The following is a 20,074-nucleotide window of genomic DNA, read 5'->3' as shown; positions in this document are numbered from 1 at the left end:
TGACGTAAAGAAAGGTTATTATTTTAGCATATACCAATTGTCTTACAGTATAGTTGTTGCTAAGATTAGTCAGAGATCACAGCACTTGTAATAGTTCATTACAGTCAGCAATATTTAGTTGTTCTTTATTTTTATCCAGTATTGCATTCACAATTGCATTCTACAGTGTGGTATTCAGTGCACAATACAAGTATTTGTGAAAATTGCAGTATCCTTAAAAAAATCTTCCAAATAATCCAGACTAAAAAGACATGTAGAATGATAAGGACTGGAAAGAGAGAACATAAAGATAGGCTGAGTGGTGTCCTCTCTTATACACTCAAAATGTCAGTTTTGTACCAAGTTCATTACATGGAGAGCTTTCAGAATGGAGATAATAAATCAAGCATGGGTGTTCAAAGGAGGCAGACTGACTTGTGTCCAAGCAATATGCACTGTGTGATCAAGAGTATCTGGATACCGGGCTGAAACTGACTTAAAAGTTCATGGCGCCCTCCATTGGTAATGCTGGAATTCAGTATGGTGTTGGCCCACACGTAGCCTTGATAACAGCTTGCATTCTCGCAGGCATACTTTCAGTCAGGTGCTGGAAGGTTTCATGGGGAATGACAGCTTATTCTCCAGGAGTGCTGCACTGAGGAGAGGTATTGATGTCGGTCAGTGAGGCCTGGCACATAGTTGGCGTTACAAAAGATCCCATAGGTGTTCTGTTGGATTCGAGTCAGGACTCTGTGCAGGCCAGTCCATTACTGGGCTGTTATTGTCATGTAACCACTCCGCCACAGGCTGTGTATTAGGAACAGGTGCTCAATCGTGTTGAAAGATGCAATCGCCATCTCTGAATTGCTCTTCAACAGAGAGAAGCAAGAAGGTGCTTAAAACATCAATGTTAGCCTGTTCTGTGATAGTGCCACACAAAACAAGGGCTCCAAGCCCCCTCCATGAAAGACATGGCCACACCATAACATCACTGCCTCCGTATTTTACTGCTGGCACATGCTGGCAGTTGAGGTTCACTGGGCATTTGGCTTACCCACACCCAGCTATTGGATCGCCACATTGTGTACCGTGATTCGTCACTCCACATAATGTTTTTACACTGTTCAATTATCCAATGTTTACGCTCCTCACACCAAGTGAGGTGTCGTTTGGCATTTAGCGCCATGATGTGCGGCTTATAGGCAGCTGTTGGACCATTAAATCCAAGTTTTCTCACCTCCCACCTAACTGTCATAGTACTTGCAGTGGATCCTGATGCAGTTTGGAATTCCTGTGTGATGGTCTGTATAGATGTCTGCCTATTACACATTACGACCCTCTTCAACTGTCGGTGGCCTCTGCCAGTCAACAGACAAGGTCGGCCTGTATTCTTTTGTGCTGTACGTGACCCTTCACGTTTCCACTTCACTATCACGTTGGAAACAGTGGACCTAGGGATGTTCAGTAGTGTGGAAATCTCACACACAGACTTATGACACAAGTGATACCCAATCACCTGACCACGTTCGAAGTTTGTGAGTTCTGCAGAGTGCCCCATTCTGCTCTCTCACAATGTCTAATGACTGCTGCAGTCGCTGATATGGAGTACTTGGCAGTAGGTGGCAACACAATGCACCTAATATGAAAAACGTGTGTTTTTGGGGGTGTCCGGATACTTTTGATCATATAGTGTACTTACACATACATTTTCGCAAGTTCCTTACATGAAGAGCTTTCAGAATGTAGACAATAAAGCAGGACTTAAAGGAGGCAGACTAGCTGGTATCCAAGAAATATATATACACATACACTGTCTGTTCCTCATAAGAGTCACCAGACGCATTTTTCTGGTGTTTCATCAGATATTTACATATTTGCTTTTGCAGTGTTTAGCTTGAGTCAGCCCAAACAAATACTGCTCATTAAGTCCTTCATGTGATACCCATAGCTTACTGATAGCATTAGTTTCTTTCCCATTGCAAACAAAGTTATTTTTAAAATGGAATTTTTCATGCCTGTTCAATAGAGTGATTACAAATTAGTCTTCTGGAATATTGGTTTTATCAATGTGAATTAATCAGGAAAATTAAAACATGAAAAATAGCCAGTACCATAACAACATATGAGAAGCGCTACTGTGTGGTGTTAGCAGTCAGCATCAGTTGAGGTAGTGCTGTCACTGCTGGAGAACTGCTTTTCTTCATGTTGTACTGTCAGTGTTAATACACAGCAATGAAACAAACATCACTCTAGAGTAATCTGAGACTGCTCTGTCAAATGGGCATGTTTCTGTTTAAAACTCATATTATTTGTAACATGTAACAAAGGGACACTTTCCGTCAACACAAGAGGTAATATGAAAAGATGTGATAAGCAGCATTTGTTTGTGCTGAACAATGAGAAGCATCAAAAACTGCCATATCTTGCATGGTGTTCAAATTTATTACTTCTATGCTAAACTCTATGCACAAAAAATTCTGCAGGCAGTATCCACATGTGTCACTAAATGCACCTAGAAAATGATATCATGGTAACCACACATAGTTTAGGAGCTATAATGTCATAAACACTGAAATGCCGTAAAAACTGCTGCATTGTGCATAATGTTTAAATTTATTACTTATTTTGTACTGGCTCTATTTGCAACACATTTCAGAGGCAATATCTGCATATGCTCCTGAATGTGCCTATCCAAATATATCATTGTGTGGCACACATAAAGACAACTTGATATTATAAGCACTGTGATGAGTGAAAGACTACCACATCATACATGAAGTTTTAATACATTTATTCTTTACTACTAAGACACTTTTTTTAATCCTGTGTTCATAGGTAGACTTGTTTTTCATCACTTGGTCTGGTGTGTGCACCAAACCACAGTGAAATGAACACACATTCCTATAAGTCTGCAACAATCCGAGCTCGGAAAGTAAGTGAGCACTAACAAGTCTAGGATGTGTCGAAATTAGCATAGATATACAACAGTTCCAGATCAGTAACCACTCGGGACTGGAAAACAAACTAAGTCAGTTTGGCCGTGCAATGGTGCAATACGGACGGCTACAAAATACAGCAAGTAGTGAATGCACCACGAGCCTGGGCCATAGGTTCACCAGCAAACACTCACACTTGGGGGTGGGGGCACGTGATGTGCTCGATTTGGTTGGGCCTACCCTTAAGACGGTGGTGTGCAGCCACCACTTGCAGCCTTAGTGCTTTTGAGATGTCCATGTGTGTGCTAGGTAGGAAATCACTGCTGGATACAAAAACCACTCCTACAGTCCAGTCAAATTAAGTAAATCCCTGTAAATCCCTGAAAATTTGACAGCTTTCAACTGCGAACCTCAAATGGCTGCAGGCGAAAACAATAGTCATCTATAAAGCTATGAAGAGGTGTTGTCATAGATATATTACAAAATCATGTTGCACACACACGAAGCAGCTGTACTCAGCATACAGAAACACTATGTTTCTTAACTTTGGTACTCAACTGATACATCTGTAGATGATATTCCTTTGCACAACTGTTTCATAATTTCAAACGTGTTGTCAAAAATACATAGAAATGAATTTTTTTTTAAATATTACACTACAAACGCAGTACAATTTTTTGTTTTCAGTTCTGATGGGTAATTGGCGAAATGTATACCTGGGCAATGCTGCGTTTGTCAGCTAATATATTTTTAAAATGTGTGTGTGTGTGTGTGTGTGTGTGTGTGTGTGTGTGTGTGTGTGTGTGTGTGTTTTCTACCTAAACCATTACACCAATTTCAACCAAACTTGATACACATATACCTTACCGTCAGAAAACAATTGCTGTGGGGCTAACAACTACCTATACATCATAGATCACAAGATGTGACATATAAACAATGTGATTGTGAAAAACTGCCACATCACACATGGCATTTAATTACTTCTGTGGCACTAACTGTATTCACAGAAAGGTTTGCAGACAGTATCCACATATGCCACTAAATGCATCTGCAAAAGTATACCATGTACCACACATAGTTTAGAAGAGATGATGTCGTAAACACTGAGCTGCTTCAGTAACTGCTGCATTGTGCATGACATTGAAATTTATTACTTCTTTTTTACTTACTCTATTCGAAACTCATTTTACAGACAGTATCTACATATGCTGCTGAATGTACCTAAAAAATTATACCATTGTATGAAGCATAGGTAGGGAGGTATGATGGCATAAACAATGACAGGCATGAAAAATTGTCGCTTCCTGCATGACATTTAAATTTTTTGCTTCTTTACTATTAACTTTATTCACAACGTATTTCACTGACAGTTATCCACATGTACTGGTAAATGTACTTGCACAAATATATTATTGTATGACACACAGTTAAAGAGAGATGATGTTATAAACACTGAAATATATGAAAAAATGCTGCATCATGCATGAAGTTTTAATATATTTATTCTTTACTAGTAATTGTAGAAAACACCTACAGTTGAGTCAACTTAAGGAAATTCCTGATACCTGATAGCGCATTTGACAGCATGCAACTGTGACTTGCAAATGGCTGTAGGCAAAAATGATAGCCATGTAGAGAGCTGTGAAGAGATGTGGCCGTAAAGGTGTTTACAAAATCCCATTGTGGACACATGAAGCAGCTGTGCCCACCATACAGAAACTGTGCGGTATCATGTTTCTCATTTGGATACTCATGCATTTGTACATCGTGCATATTTCTTTGTATGACTGTTTCCTAACTTCATGAAATTATTTCGATTCTTCACTGCAAACATAGATTTCTTCTCTCTCTCTCTCTCTCTCTCTCTCGCTCTCTCTCTCTTTTCTTTTTTTTTTTTTTAATTGGTAAAATTAATACCGGAGAATGATGGGTTAGTCATCTAGTACACGATATATATCATTTCAGCTAAGATCCCCCCCCCCCCCCCCCCCATGAACCATGGACCTTGTCGTTGGTGGGGAGGCTTGCATGCCTCAGTGATACAGATAGCTGTACCGTAGGTGCAACCACAACGGAGGGGTATCTGTTGAGAGGCCAGACAAACTTGTGGTTCCTGAAGAGGGACAGCAGTCTTTTCAGTAGTTGCAGGGGCAACAGTCTGGATGATTGACTGATCTGGCCTTGTAACATTAACCGAAACCGCCTTGCTGTGCTGGTACTACGAACGTCTGAAAGCAAGGGGAAAGTACAGCCGTAATTTTCCCCGAGGGCATGCAGCTTTACTGTATGGTTAAATGATGATGGCGTCCTCTTGGGGAAAATATTCCGGAGGTAAAATAGTCCCCTATTCAGATCTCCGGGCGGGGACTACTCAGGAGGACGTCGTTGTCAGGAGAGAGAAAACTGGCATTCTACGGATCGGAGTGTGGAATGTCAGATTCATTAATTGGGCAGGTAAGTTAGAAAATTTAAAAAGGGAAATGGATAGGTTAAAGTTAGATATAGTGGGAATTAGTGAAGTTCGGTGGCAGGAGGAACAAGACTTCTGGTCAGGTGAATACAGGGTTATAAATACAAAATCAAATAGGGGTAATGCAGGAGTAGGTTTAATAATGAATAAAAAAAATAGGAGTGCGGGTAAGCTACTACAAACAGCATAGTGAACGCATTATTGTGGCCAAGACAGACATGAAGCCCACGCCTACTACAGTAGTACAAGTTTATATGCCAACTAGCTCTGCAGATGACGAAGAAATTGAAGAAATGTATGATGAAATAAAAGAAATTATTCAGATAGTGAAGGGAGACGAAAATTTAATAGTCATGGGTGACTGGTATTTGAGTGTAGGAAAAGGGAGAGAAGGAAACGTAGTAGGTGAATATGGATTGGGGCTAAGAAATGAAAGAGGAAGCCGCCTGGTAGAATTTTGCACACTTAATCATAGCTAACACTTGGTTCAAGAATCGCAAAAGAAAGTTGTATACATGGAAGAACCCTGGAGATACTAAAAGGTATCAGATAGATTATATAATGGTAAGACAGAGATTTAGGAACCAGGTTTTAAATTGTAAGACATTTCTAGGGGCAGATGTGGACTCTGTCCACAATCTATTGGTTATGAACTGTAGATTAAAACTGAAGAAACTGCAAAAAGGTGGGAATTTAAGAAGATGGGATCTGGATAAACTGAAAGAACCAGAGGTTGTACAGAGTTTCAGGGAGAGCATAAGGGAACAATTGACAGAAATGGGGGAAAGAAATACAGAAGAAGAAGAATGGGTAGCTATGAGGGATGAAGTAGTGAAGGCAGCAGAGGATCAAGTAGGTAAAAAGACGAGGGCTAGTAGAAATCCTTTGGTGACAGAAGAAATATTGAATTTAATTGAAGAAAGGAGAAAATATAAAAATGCAGTAAATGAAGCAGGCAAAAAGGAATACAAATGTCTCAAAAATGAGATCGACAAGAAGTGCAAAATGCCTAAGCTAGAGGACAAATGTAAGTCTGTAGAGGCTTATCTCACTAGGGGTAAGATAGATACTACCTACAGGAAAATTAAAGAGACCTTTGGATAAAAGAGAACCACTTATATGAATATCAAGAGCTCAGATGGAAACCAAGTTCTAAGCAAAGAAGGGAAAGCAGAAAGGTGGAAGGAGTATATAGAGGGTCCATACAAGGGCGATGTACTTGAGGACAATATTATGGAAATAGAAGAGGATGTAGATGAAGATGAAATGGGAGATACAATACTGCGTGAAGAGTTTGACAGAACACTGAAAGACCTAACACGAAACAAGGCCCCCGGAGTAGACAACATTCCATTGGAACTACTGACGGCCTTGGGAGATCCAGTCCTGACAAAACTCTACCGTCTGGTGAGCAAGATATATGAGACAGGCGAAATACCCTCAGACTTCAAGAAGAATATAATAATTCCGATCCCAAAGAAAGCAGGTGTTGACAGATGTGAAAATTACCAAACTATCAGTTTAATAAGTCACAGCTGCAAAATACTAACACATATTCTTTACAGACGAATGGAAAAACTGGTGGAAGTCGACCTCAGGGACGATCAGTTTGGATTCCATAGAAATATTGGAACACGTGAGGCAATACTAACCCTACGACTAATCTTAGAAGAAAGATTAAGGAAAGTCAAACCTAAGTTTATAGCATTTGTAGACTTAGAGAAAGCGTTTGACAATGTTGGCTGGAATACTCTCTTTCAAATTCTGAAGGTGGCAGGGGTAAAATACAGGGAGCGAAAGGCATTTTCAATTTGTACAGAAACCAGATGGCAGTTATAAGAGTCTAGGGGCATGAAAGGGAAGCAGTGGTTGGGAAGGGAGTGAGACAGGGTTGTAGCCTCTCCCCGATGTTATTCAATCTGTATATTGAGCAAGCAGTAAAGGAAACAAAAGAAAAATTCGGAATGCAAATAAAAATCAATGGAGAATAAATAAAAACTTTGAGGTTCGCCAGTGACATTGTAATTCTGTCAGGGACAGCAAAGGATTTGGAAGAGCAGTTGAACGGAATGGACAGTGTCTTGAAAGGAGGATATAAGGTGTACATCAACAAAAGCAAAACGAGGATAATGGAATGTAGTCGAATTAAGTGCGTTGATGCTGAGGGAATTAGATTAGGAAATGAGACACTTAAAGTAGTAAAGGAGTTTTGCTATTTGTGGAGCAAAATAACTGATGATGGACGAAGTAGAGGGGATATAAAATGTAGACTGGCAATGGCAAGGAAAGCGTTTCTGAAGAAGAGAAATTTGTTAATATCGAGTATAGATTGAAGTGTCAGAAAGTCGTTTCTGAAAGTATTTAGATGGAGTGTAGCCATGTATAGAAGTGAAATGTGGACGATAAATAGTTTAGACAGGAAGAGTATAGAAGCTTTCGAAATGTGGTGCTACAGAAAAATGCTGAAGATTAGATGGGTATATCACATAACTAATGAGGAGTTACTGAATAGAATTGGGGAGAAGAGGAGTTTGTGGCACAACTTGACTAGAAGAAGGGATTGGTTAGTAGGACATGTTCTGAGGCATTGAGGGATGACCAGTTTAGTATTGGAGGGCAGCGTGGAGGGTAAAAATCGTAGAGGGAGACCAAGAGATGAATACACTAAGCAGATTCAGAAGGATGTAGGTTGCAGTAGGTACTGGGAGATGAAGAAGCTTGCACAGGATAGAGTAGCGTGGAAAGCGGCATCAAACCAGTCTCAGGACTGAAAACCACAACAACAACAATAATAACAACAAGAACAACAACAAGATTCCTCAGGCAAATTCTCTCTGTAATTTTGTAGATATTTGCAATTTCATTGTTGTAATGTACAAATGCATCAGCACAAACAAATATTGCTTACTACAGGTTTTAAATGTCACTGAAAGTCAATGGAAAGCATTATTTTCTCTCCCTTTGCAAACAAAACTGTTTTTTAAAATCAAATGTAATGTGTCCTGTGGATAGATTGTTCCAAATTAGTCTAGTGTAATATTCAATTAACTTTATACATTAAAAGGGTCAGCAAAATAATAAGGTGTAGTTAGTACTGTAGTAGAAACTAAGTAGTTTTGGTGCATGCATTAGTAGACAATGTGGCATAGGCCATTTTTTACTAACATCTCAGTATCTATTATTCAGTAACTATTGGGTTATAAAATGACCAATAAAAAGTCACAGTACTAATACAGCTCAGGAGAGTATCAGTTTCAAGACTTTTCCCAGAATGGCCCTGTGTTTCAGTTTTTGTATTGATAACATTATAATATCTATGTTATCTGCTGTGAAAATAACCATTTTGTGTGCTGGCTTACGCCAGCAATATATCTTGCTTCTATACCCTGTGCTACAAAGTCGGTTACAGGGTTCTGGTTATTATTCAAGTTTTTCTGCCCCTATTAGTACATGTCATTAAACCAAATATTGCAATTGACTAATTTAGGACCATTTTTTGTATGGGCTCATAAAATTTGACTTCACAACAATTTAACAACTACTCATTACAAAAACAAAATTCTAAATATCTAGTAAAACACCAGAGGAAATGAACCTGAAGGCTCTTAGGGGACACACACCCAGTGTATACAGTGTGAGCCAGAACTCCACCAACAAACTTTCAAACATGATAATATGAATCAAAACGAAGGGAAAAAAAGTCTTGCAAACTTGGGCTCTGTAATGCATACCATAAAAGCTGTGAACCCTCTTTCATCTTTGGTACTGTGAACACATTTCTTCTACTCCAAGCTATTTGCTTTCAATATTTTGGAACCAAAACAAGAAAGTCCATTAAACATGGGTTCTAAAATGCATACCTTAGGAGCTGTAAGCACTTGTTCAGTACAAGACATGCGTTTCATAGTAGCAAAGATGAACAAGTGCTGATAGCTATGAAGGTGTGCGCTTTAGAGCCCATGTTTACTGATATCTCTCTCTCTCTCTCTCTCTCTCTCTCTCTCTCTCTCTCTCTCTCTCTCTGTTCATACTACCATCTCTCCAAATACAGAAAGGAACGAGCTAGCAGTAGGAGAGATTTATTTTACTGTCTCTAAGATGAAGTAAAGCTCATAGCTCGTAAGGCACACATTCTAGAGCCCATTTTTACTAAACTTTTTTTCTTGGTTTGGTCCTGCCAGCACCTCTCAGAGATTGTTGTTGGAATTTGGTTCACCCTTTATATCTGTTTCTCAAGGATCATTCTGCTTCCTTCATCTCACCTTGTGATACCGCACCCTTTAAAATTGGAAGTGAGTGTGTGTACTTGTGTATGGTATAAAAAGAAATATAATGACCAGGAGTAAGTAGGGCAATTGGGCAAACCCAAAGAAGGTGTGTTTTAGAAAAGTGCCATGAAATCAGGGTAAGAAAATTTGTAGAAGTTAAAGAAGGGTGTCTTGTGTTCAGATTTATTAACATCATGCTGAGCATTGTGTATTACCAATCAGAGACACATTATATTTTTGTGATTTTCTCATATGTGAAAGCAAACAGCCTGAAGAGGATCAGGAACTTGAGTAACCTGTGTAAACTAGATGCTGCAGCTTCAGACATAAGTGTGACTATCATTTAGGTTCTGCAGTGGCATTATCAACCATGGATGAATAAATCCATCAGAAAAATTAACCAGAAACTCTGCTGGTTCCTGCTGACTTTGGGTGGAACTTACATCTGTGTTGAGTTAGTCGTTGCTTTTGGGAGGTGAAAGCACACAATACATGGCTCAAACCTTAACAGGAAGGGGAAAGGTAGATTATCTGTATTTATAGGTGAAAATTGAAGAGTAGTCTTTGCCACCAATTATAAAATTCACATTGGCGATCTTTTTGCGTGCTTATATGAACTAGGAAGATAAGATAAATCTGATAGGTTGTGTTTGAGCACCACCTAAACACCTGTAGCACCGTGTTTATAGAGAAAGGAAAAGTTATCCTTTATTTTAAATATGGCATCACAGTAAAATATATTGAAATCAGTAGTTTCTGGATTGCCCAACAGTTGGAAGTTTGTGCATGTGAATTGCTACTACTGATAAACTCACTTTTAATCATAACAATATATACGTCCCCATTGGAAAATTATTAACTATTTCTAGAAAAAATTTAGTCATTATGATGCCAACTAGTGTACAAAATAAAGCAAATGATTATCATGTAAGATTTTAATATTGATACAAGAAACAATTTCAGAATTTTGTGAGAGGCTCCTGAATTCTGTTGTTGATTTTTCCCAACTAGAATTGCACAGGCAGCAGAACACTAATAGGCAGCATACCTTTAGGTGAACACTTCATCAGTTATATAAGAAAATGAGCTTTGAGGCCATGGTGCACAACTGACCATCCATAAGTAATTTGATCGCCTTGAAATGGTATCGTGGAAACATACTACATTTTTGAGGGAAGCTAATTGGAGTGATATGTATAATATTATTATGTCAGTCATAAATTTACTATATTTGTAGATAGATTTCATTATTTTTAAGAGCTGCTTTCCCCATAAAACAATAAAATGAGGTGCTAAATATGCAAAACAAATTATGAATTACAAAAGGAATCAACACACTGTATTCGAAAATTAGATGAAGTGGTTAGAACAAGTAGAGATAGCTCTGAATTCATGCTACTGAGCGAGATTGTGCACTGGTTAGAGTCTGGACTTTGGTTTGGCAGCAGTTCATATCCCCATTCACTCATCCAGATAAGGCTTTCCGTGATTTCCTTGTATCCCTCAAGGCAAATGACACGATAGTTCCTTTGAAAAAGACGTGGTCAATTTTGTTTCTGTCATTTTACAGTCTGAGCTTGAGCTCCATCTCTAATGACCTCATTCATAGCCTATTAAACCATAATTTTCCTTTCTGTTCTACTGACTTGAGGAGAGTACAATGTCAGTGTGATCTTAAACCCTAAACTCACCTAATTACTTCCTCTCTTCCTTCCAGGAAACTGGATTAGTTCTCTTTGCTTGATGCCAGAATTTTTATCAAGCCTAATTGAGAGGCTCCACTTGAATATGTAAACAAAATATTCTGTAAAATTAAACTGACAGAAAAAAAGTTGCAACACCGAAAAGGAATTGCGTGACATAAACATGTAGAAACATGTGAAAGATTGTGGCTGTTTAAATTTCACACCAAATTGCAGACATGCACAGCTAAAAGACACTCATATAAAGCTTTCGGCACAGCCTTCTGCAATAAAACACACACACACACACACACACACACACACACACACACACACTCACACCTCGTACACGCAAGCAAGCGCACCTCATGCACACACAACTTCCTACTCCAGCATCTTGAGCCGAGATGCTGGAGTGGGCAGTCGTGTGTGTGTGGGGTGTGCTTGCTTGTGTGTGTGAATGATGTGTGACTCTCTTTTACTGATGAAGACTGTGGCCAAAAGCTTTCTGTAAATGTGTTTTAATTGTGGCTGTCTGCAGCTTAATGTGTCTTCTGTACTGTAAGTAGGAATCTTTCTTTTCCTATGTTGTTGAAATTCCTACCTGGAGTTTCCATTGTTTGATTTAAATTTCACACCAGTCATGTAAGATTTATGCCACTGTGAGGATGCAAATCAGGTTTGCTTTAGATACACACTAACAGTTGTGAGCATTAGTCACATTTGAGATTGGATGTGATGAGCTGATCATAGGCAAGAATGCCTTTGAGGCAACAATGAGCCATTATCAACACCTCATTGAGTTTCAGCAAGGTCATGTAATGGGGCTACAAGAAGCTGGATGTTCCTTCTGAGATATTTCAAAAAGACTTGGCAGGAATGTAGCCTCTGTACATGATTGCCGGCAGCAGTGGTCGCAAGAATGTATGGTTGCAAGAAGACCAGGCTCTGGATGCCCATGTGACGGTACCGAGAGGGAAGATCATTTTGTTTGGTGTATGGCTCTGGCACATCATACTGCATCTGCAGCAACAATTTGAGCAACAGTTGGAACCACAGTAACACAACGAACCATTACAAATCGGTTACTGACACCCAACCACCGCCATTTACGCCTTCAGTGGAATCAAGGGAGAGCTCGTTTGGGGGTGAGGGCAGAGTGGAGATCTCGTGTGTTTTCTGATGAAAGCTGGTTCTACCTCAGTCCAGTGATGGCCATGTGTTGTTGGTTAACAGAAGTCCAGTTGAGGGCCTGCAACTAATGTCTCTGTGTGCTTGATGGTCTCGGGTGAAATTTCATATGACAGCAGAAACATACACCTTGAGTGAAAATTTGTATGTCAGTCTGGTGATTCAATCTTGCACTGCCATTCCTGAAGAGCATTCCGGGGGTTGTTTTCCAATAGGATAATGATCACCCACATACCGCTGATGTAACCCAACATGCACTACAGACTGTTGATGTGTTGCCTTGGCCTCTTCAATCAGCAGATCTGTTTCCAGTCGAGCACTTATAGACCATCATCAAATGACAACTCCAACTCTACTATCATCCACAAACAGCATTAAACTGTCCCTATATTGACCGACCAAGTGCTCCAGGCATGGAACTCCATCTCATAAACATCCAGCACCTGTACAATGCGATGCATGCTAGTTTGTATCCTTGCATTCAGTTACACTTGTTCTTAATGTACCAGCATTACACATTTTCAAGGCTTCTTTCATGCTTATATTGACATGTATTCCATCAATGTTAATCGCTTAAATATGTTACCTAGACAAATGTATTCCCAAAATTTCATTACTCTACAGTAATTATTTTTTGGTGGTGGTATTCTTTTTCTTTGAGTCTTTATAATTCATTCTCTGCAAATAGACTTTCAGTGAACTTAACTGAAACATAATACATGCAGTTCTGTAGTGCACAATACCTGACCCCAGTGCTAAATATAATGCATGAGTAAAAATCAGTTCATAAACAGAACATTATTAATTCTTGAGCTTTAATAGTAAGAAGAACCTAAACTGGAAGTCATGTGTTACAGACCTTATAAGATCTGCAGCATTTGCATCATGGGTAATAACAGAGCTTGGGAATGACAATGTCAAAAAATTGACTTACTTTTCTAATTTTCGTTAACTAATGTTTCATAAAATCATATTCTGAGGCAACTCTTCATAGAGGTGGAAAGTTTTAACTGCACACAAATGTCTATTAGGGGTAAAATCAAGCAATGCAAACTCCAAGGTGGAATGATGACAATATTATGAAAAGGATAGGTTGCTACTCACCATATAGTGGAAATGTTGAATCATGGGCTGGCACAACAATTCAGATATTCAGATTCACATTATGTTTATTGCCTTATCATTTGTTGTCAATAACAATCGCAGTTTGAAAATAACAGTGATATTCATAAATATAGTAATAGAAGCTATCAATCATTTTACCTTAGTGCAACATAGAAAATAGTAAGGATTCAGCATTAACAGTCCAAGTTATGTGAAGTATCTATTCTGTCTACTTGTCTGCTTCTTCTACTCCACAGCAGACTTTCTGAATGTGTAGTTCTGTGTGGTGGTGTGTGCATATGTGTGTGTGTGTGTGTGTGTGTGTGTGTGTGAGAGAGAGAGAGAGAGAGAGAGAGAGAGAGAGAGAGAGAGAGAGAGAGAGAGAGAGAGACCAGCTTATTAACAGCTTAAGAACAAATTATTTCACATGAAGTTAAGCAACATACTCCTGTTTCTGAAGGGACAGATTGTAAAGGAGCTGATTACTCCCATCTTTTACTTCAGATGTTTCTTTGTTTCTCCAGATAATGGTGAGTTTCCAGAACTCACAGTGGCATTATTTAATCTTTTATAAATCAGCTGTTTCAGTTTTCTATGCATTGTGTTAGTTAATTTATTCTAAAGGTTTAGGAGTGGTATTAATATAACGTTTTACTGCAGGAGGGCGGCTGTGTGTAGCAGGAAAAGACATAGTGCTGGAGATGTTGCACAACAAGCCAGCCATGGTAAAGTCACTGGAACCAGTTACTCCTCAAGAAATTGAGTCGCTGGATGTAGGAGATGTCCCAGGTGACAAAAGAGGCGCCGGAGGGCTGGATTCTGCCCTTTTCTCGTATGTTTCATGTTTTTCAATTTTTCTAATGATAAACAAAATTAAGCTTATGATTCAATTGCTACAACTGTCTCTAGTGGTAATGAGAGAAAGTGACAAAACAATGTCGCTCCTTAGAAGTTTTCAATCATTGTTATGATGGCATATTTAAGAGTTGAAAATAACTGCTTTCAAGAATCATCAAGGAGTACTTTAACTCCACTTTTTGTATGATTATCTATTGTACTGCTATTCTTTTGTCACTTTAAAGAGCTAAAGCATACTGCACAGTTCCATATATTACTTTAATTGCTTTTTAGTGTATTATTTGGATAAATTTTAGTTTGATACACACAGATTTTGATACCTGAGGTTTGCTGTTACTCTAATTTGCCTTAAAAACTTACTGCAGTAGTTCCACGCATTCTTCCATTGTGAATATGGTAACTCATAACCCCATCTACTTGAATATTGATTTTTGTTGAAAGTTCTGGCCTTAATGGTTTAATGTAATTTAAAACATTGATCCAGACACACTGTAACCAGTAGTTGCACCATTATTTATGCAATAACCAGTTCTGTGACCAGGCAGATGGAGTTACCGTGGAGAGTCCTTTGTCAGCTAGTATTGCCAGTCTGTTTAGGTACGATTTTGTGTAACATGCCCTGGAGTCACCAGCTTTGAAGCCTATGTATTTTTTCATCTTGTCCGACCTCTTGGAAGTACGAATTTAAATGGTGTTTGGAAGTTCTGGATTCAATCCACTCGAATGCTTGCTGCAAAATTTTAGTGATAATGTAGTGGTTAGGATAAAAGTTGATAGTGTGTTGGAACATGCTGTTCATAGGAAGCCAACTCACACTGATTTTTATCTTCAGGCTAATAGTTATCACCATCTAACTGAGCATGGATGGGTTCTTAATACCTTGGTTCAAAGAGCCCACATCATCCCAGACTGAATGCTCATTAGCTGAGTTACTCCTAATCGAAGTCACCTTGTGCCAGAATGGCTGCAGTGAAAGAAAGATCAGATGAGCATTGTGTCATTGACAAATTGTGAAACAGGTGAGAGATGAAAATAATGAGGTGACATCAAAGTTCATAACCCTTCTGCCTTGCAGGTAGCATTTCTAACAGCATTTTGAAAAAAAAAGTGAAACATGTTTTTCATCCACTTTATAAGATTAGGGTCTGTAAAGGTGATATTGAGTTTGTGCAAGACAGTCATCTGCTGTATCCATTGTAGTTGTGAAATGTCATATATTGATCAGACCATCAGGACCATTATATAGCATGTAACTGCCACACATGCTTCCAAGAGCCAAGCGAATCTGCTACTACAGAACTTGGTCTTGGCACCAGTCATCCTAATGAATATGACAAAATGAAGATTCTGGTCTGAAGACCCACTTATTGGGACTGTGTCATTAAGAAAGCTAATGAGATTTAATTAGCAACTGACCCTATGAATAGAGATGAGATATTTGCTTAAGCAACTGCAGTAATGGATAGGAACTGTGATTGTTGTGTACAGATGCAAGCTGAGTTGGCGACCCTTCACTCACAGTTCCAGGCTGCTTTGGCTTCCTTCACACAGCTTGAGGCTGCTGCCAAGGGGCGTCACTGTGGGGGATCGAATGCAGGGATGCAAGGGACATCGACCACGTCCCACTTGTCCTCCGATTGGTCCACTGATGTGGCCACCCTGGGTACTGCCTGCATTGCGGTTGATCCCTCACCCATGGTTGGTCGAGTGGGAGACCATTCCAAAGTCTGGCAAGCAGCGAAAAACTTCCCGAGGGGCCAATTGTTGGGCCTTCCTGCTTCGTTTGACAAACAGGTTTTGGATGTTATCTGTGGCTGATGGTGTCTCTGAGCTGAATGCAGTCATCCACCCTGCTCCACAGGAAGCTTCTTGGCCTGCAAGGTCTGGGCATTTGCAGAGGATGGGTTTGCTGGTAGTTAGGAGATCCAACGTTAGGTGCATAATGGGGTCCCTTAGGAACATGGCTGCCAAGGAGGGGAAGGAAGCCAGTGTGCACTCCATGTACATTTTGGGGGGGAGTCATTCCGAATGTTGAAAGGGTGCTTCCAGATGCCATGAAGAGTACAGGGTGCAGCCAACTGCAGGTGCTGGCTCATGTCGTTACCAATGACGTGTGTCGCTTTGGTTCGGAGCAGATTCTGTCTGGTTTCGGGCGGCTAGTGGAAATCGTAAAGACTGCCAGTCTTTGCTTCCGAATTTAAGGCGGAGCTCACCATCTGCATCATAGCTGATAGAACCGACTGTGGTCCTTTGGTGCTGAGCCGAGTGGAGGGTCTGGATCAGAGGCTCAGGCGGTTCTGTGACCATGTAGGATGCAGATTTCTTAACTTGCACCATCGGTTGGTGAGTTTCCGGGTTCCATTTAATAGGTCCGGAGTCCACTACACAGAGGCGGTGGCTACACGGGTAGTGGGCTGTGTGGAAGGGACTGTGTGGTTTTTTAGGTTAGAGGGTCTCAGGGAACCACAGGCGGCGGCTACACGGGTAGTGGGGCTGTGTGGAAGGGACTGTGTGGTTTTTTAGGTTAGAGGGTCTCAGGGAACCACAGAAGGGACATCTGTCTAAAAGTGGCCAGGTAAAACACAGTAAGGTGGTTGTAGAAACAATTGGTATTGTAGTTGTAAATTATCATAGTTGTGTTGGGAAAGAACCAGAGCTCCAAGCCGTAATAGAAATCACTGAAGCTCAGATAGTTGTAGGTACAGAGAGCTGGCTGAAGTTCAAAAGCTGGAAATAAGTTCAGCTGAAATTTTTTCAAATGATGTAACAGTGTTCAGAAAGGATAGATTAAATAAAATTGGTGGTTGAGTATTTATTGCTGTCAGAGGTAGTTTGCCTTGTAGCGAAATTGAAGTAGATAGTTCATGTGAAAATAATATGGGTAGAGGTTATACCTGACAATCGGACTAAACTATTAATTGGATCGTTTTACCGACCCCCCAACTCAGAAGATATAGTTGCTGAGCAGTTCATCTTGAGTCTCATTTCAAATAAGTACCCAGCTCATACAACTATAGTCAGTGGTGACTCTACCCTCGATATGCTGGAAAAATTATATGTTTAAAGACGGGGCAGGCATAAAACGTCATCCAAAATTGTACTGAATGCCTTCTCAGAAAATTATCTTGAACACTTAGTTCATAAACCCACTCAAAGCGTAAATGGTTGTGAAAGCATACTTGACCTTTTAGCAACAAATAATCGTCGACAAATAGTGAGTATTGTGATGAATACAGGGTTTAGTGACCACAAGGCAGTTGCTGCTAGGCTGAATACCATGACACCTACAACCATCAAAAAGAAATGCAAAGTATATCTATTTAAAAAAGCTTATAAAAATGCTCTTAAAGTCTTTTTAAAAGACAGTCTACACTCCTTCTGATCTGATCTTGTAAGTGTAGAAAAGTTGTGGAATGTTTTCAAAGAGATAGTATTGACAGCAATTGAGATACATATACCACATAAATTAATAAGTGATGGTATTGATCCCCCATGGTACACAAAACGGGTCAGATTGTTGTTGCAGAAGCAATGAAAAAAGCTTGCCAAATTTAAAAGAACGTAAAATCCCCAAGATTGGCAAAGTTTTACAGAAGTTCAGAATATGGCGTGTACTTTAATGTGAGATACTTTTAATAATTTCCTCAACGAAATTCTGTCTCGAAATCTGGCAGAAAACCCAAAGAGATTCTGGTCATACATAAAGCACATCAGTGGTAAGATGCAATCAATACCTTCACTGCGCGATAACAACGGTGAAGTCACTGATTATGACAGTGCCATTAAAGCAGAGTTAATAAACATGGTTTTCCGAAACTCCTTCACCAAAGAAGATGAAGTAAATATTCCTGAATTCCAATCAAGTACAACTGCCAAGATGAGAAACATAGAAGTAGATATCCTCGGAGTAATGAAGCAGCTTAAATCACTTAATAAAGGCAAGGCTTCTGGTACAGATTGTATACCAGTCAGGTTCCTCTCAGGGTATGCTGATAAAATAGGTCCATATTTAGCAATTATATACAACCACTTGCTCACAGAAAGATCCGTACCTAAAGTCTGGAAAATTGCTCAAGTCACACCAATACCCAAAAAGGGAAGTAGGAGTAATCCACTGAATTACAGGCCTATATCACTAATGTCGATTTGCAGTAGCATTTTGGAACATATACTGTATTCAAACATTATGAAGTACCTCGAAGAAACCTATTTATTGACACATAGTCAGCACAGTTTCAGAAAATATCGTTATTGTGAAACACAACTAGCTCTTTATACTCATGAAGTACTAAGTGCTATCGACAGGGGATGTCAAATTGATTTCATATTTTCAGATTTCCAGAAGGCCTTCAACTCCGTTCATCACAAGCATCTTCTAACCAAACTGCATGCCTACGAACTATCACCTCAGTTGTGCGACTGGATTAGAGATTTCTTGTCAGAAAGGTCACAGTTTGTAGTAATAGACAGAAAGTCATCGAGTAAAACAGAAATGATATCCGGCGTTCCCCAAGGAAGTGTTATAGGCCCTCTATTGTCACTGATCTATATTAACAACATAGGAGACAATCTGAGTAGCCGTCTTAGATTCTTTGCAGATGATGCAGTCATTTACCATCTTGTAAAGTCATCAGATGATCAAAACGACTTGCAAAATGATTTAGATAAGATATCTGTATGGTGCGAAAAGTGGTAATTGACCCTGAATAAGGAAAAGTGTGAAGTTGTTCACATGAGTACTAAAAGAAATCAGCTAAATTTCGATTACACAGTAAGTCACACAAATCTGAAGGCTGTAAATTCAACTAAATACTTAGGGATTACAATTACAAATAACCTAAATTGGAACGATCACATATATAATATTGTGGGAAGAGCAAATCAAAGACTGTGATTCATTGGCAAAACACTTAGAAGGTGCAACAGGTCTACTAAAGAGACTGCTGACACCATGCTTGTCCGCCCTATTCTGTAATATTGCTGTGCAGTGTGGGATCTGCATCAGGTGGGACTGACGGATGAAATCGAAAAAGTACAAAGAAGGGCAGCTCGTTTTGTATTATTGTGAAATAGGGGAGATAGTGTCACAGACATGATACATGAATTGGAGTGGCAATCATTAAAACAATGGCTTTTTCATTGTGATGAGATGTTCTCATGAAATTTCAATCACCAGTTTTCTTCTCTGATTGTGAAAACATTCTGTTGGCACCCACCTACATTGGGAGAAATGATCATCACAATAAAATAAGAGAAATCAGCATTCGCACAGAAAAATTTAAGTGCTCATTTTATCCACGTGCCAGTCGAGAGTGAAACGATAGAGAGACAACTTGAAGGTGGTTCATTGAACCCTCTGCCAGGGACTTTATTGAGAATAGCAGAGTAATCACGTAGATGTAGATGAAGAAATTCTGCTTGGCATTCAGAAACAAAAGAGGGACGGAGTTAATGCTACCTCACACACTGCTATTTACTATTCACAATTGACAGCTTCTAACACTGGTTGTCTTTAGTTGTGTGGTGGCAGTAATGTTTATGGTGTGTGTGTGTGTGTGTGTGTGTGTGTGTGTGTGTGTGTGT

At 39.5% G+C, this 20,074-nt stretch overlaps 1 protein-coding gene across 1 annotated transcript in view; it reads left to right on the top strand.

Moving 5' to 3' along the window:
- Positions 1-20,074, top strand: part of LOC126337063 (general transcription factor 3C polypeptide 1) — a 333,645-nt gene that overhangs the window by 143,288 nt on the left and 170,283 nt on the right. The window contains exon 17 of the mRNA XM_050001392.1: positions 14,294-14,465. Coding sequence (XP_049857349.1) covers positions 14,294-14,465 — 172 coding nt within the window. The remainder of the gene's footprint in view (positions 1-14,293; positions 14,466-20,074) is intronic.

Source organism: Schistocerca gregaria, chromosome 2 (genome assembly GCF_023897955.1).
Source record: "Schistocerca gregaria isolate iqSchGreg1 chromosome 2, iqSchGreg1.2, whole genome shotgun sequence".
Taxonomy (NCBI): domain Eukaryota; kingdom Metazoa; phylum Arthropoda; class Insecta; order Orthoptera; family Acrididae; genus Schistocerca; species Schistocerca gregaria.
This window is presented reverse-complemented; position numbering and strand designations above follow the sequence as displayed.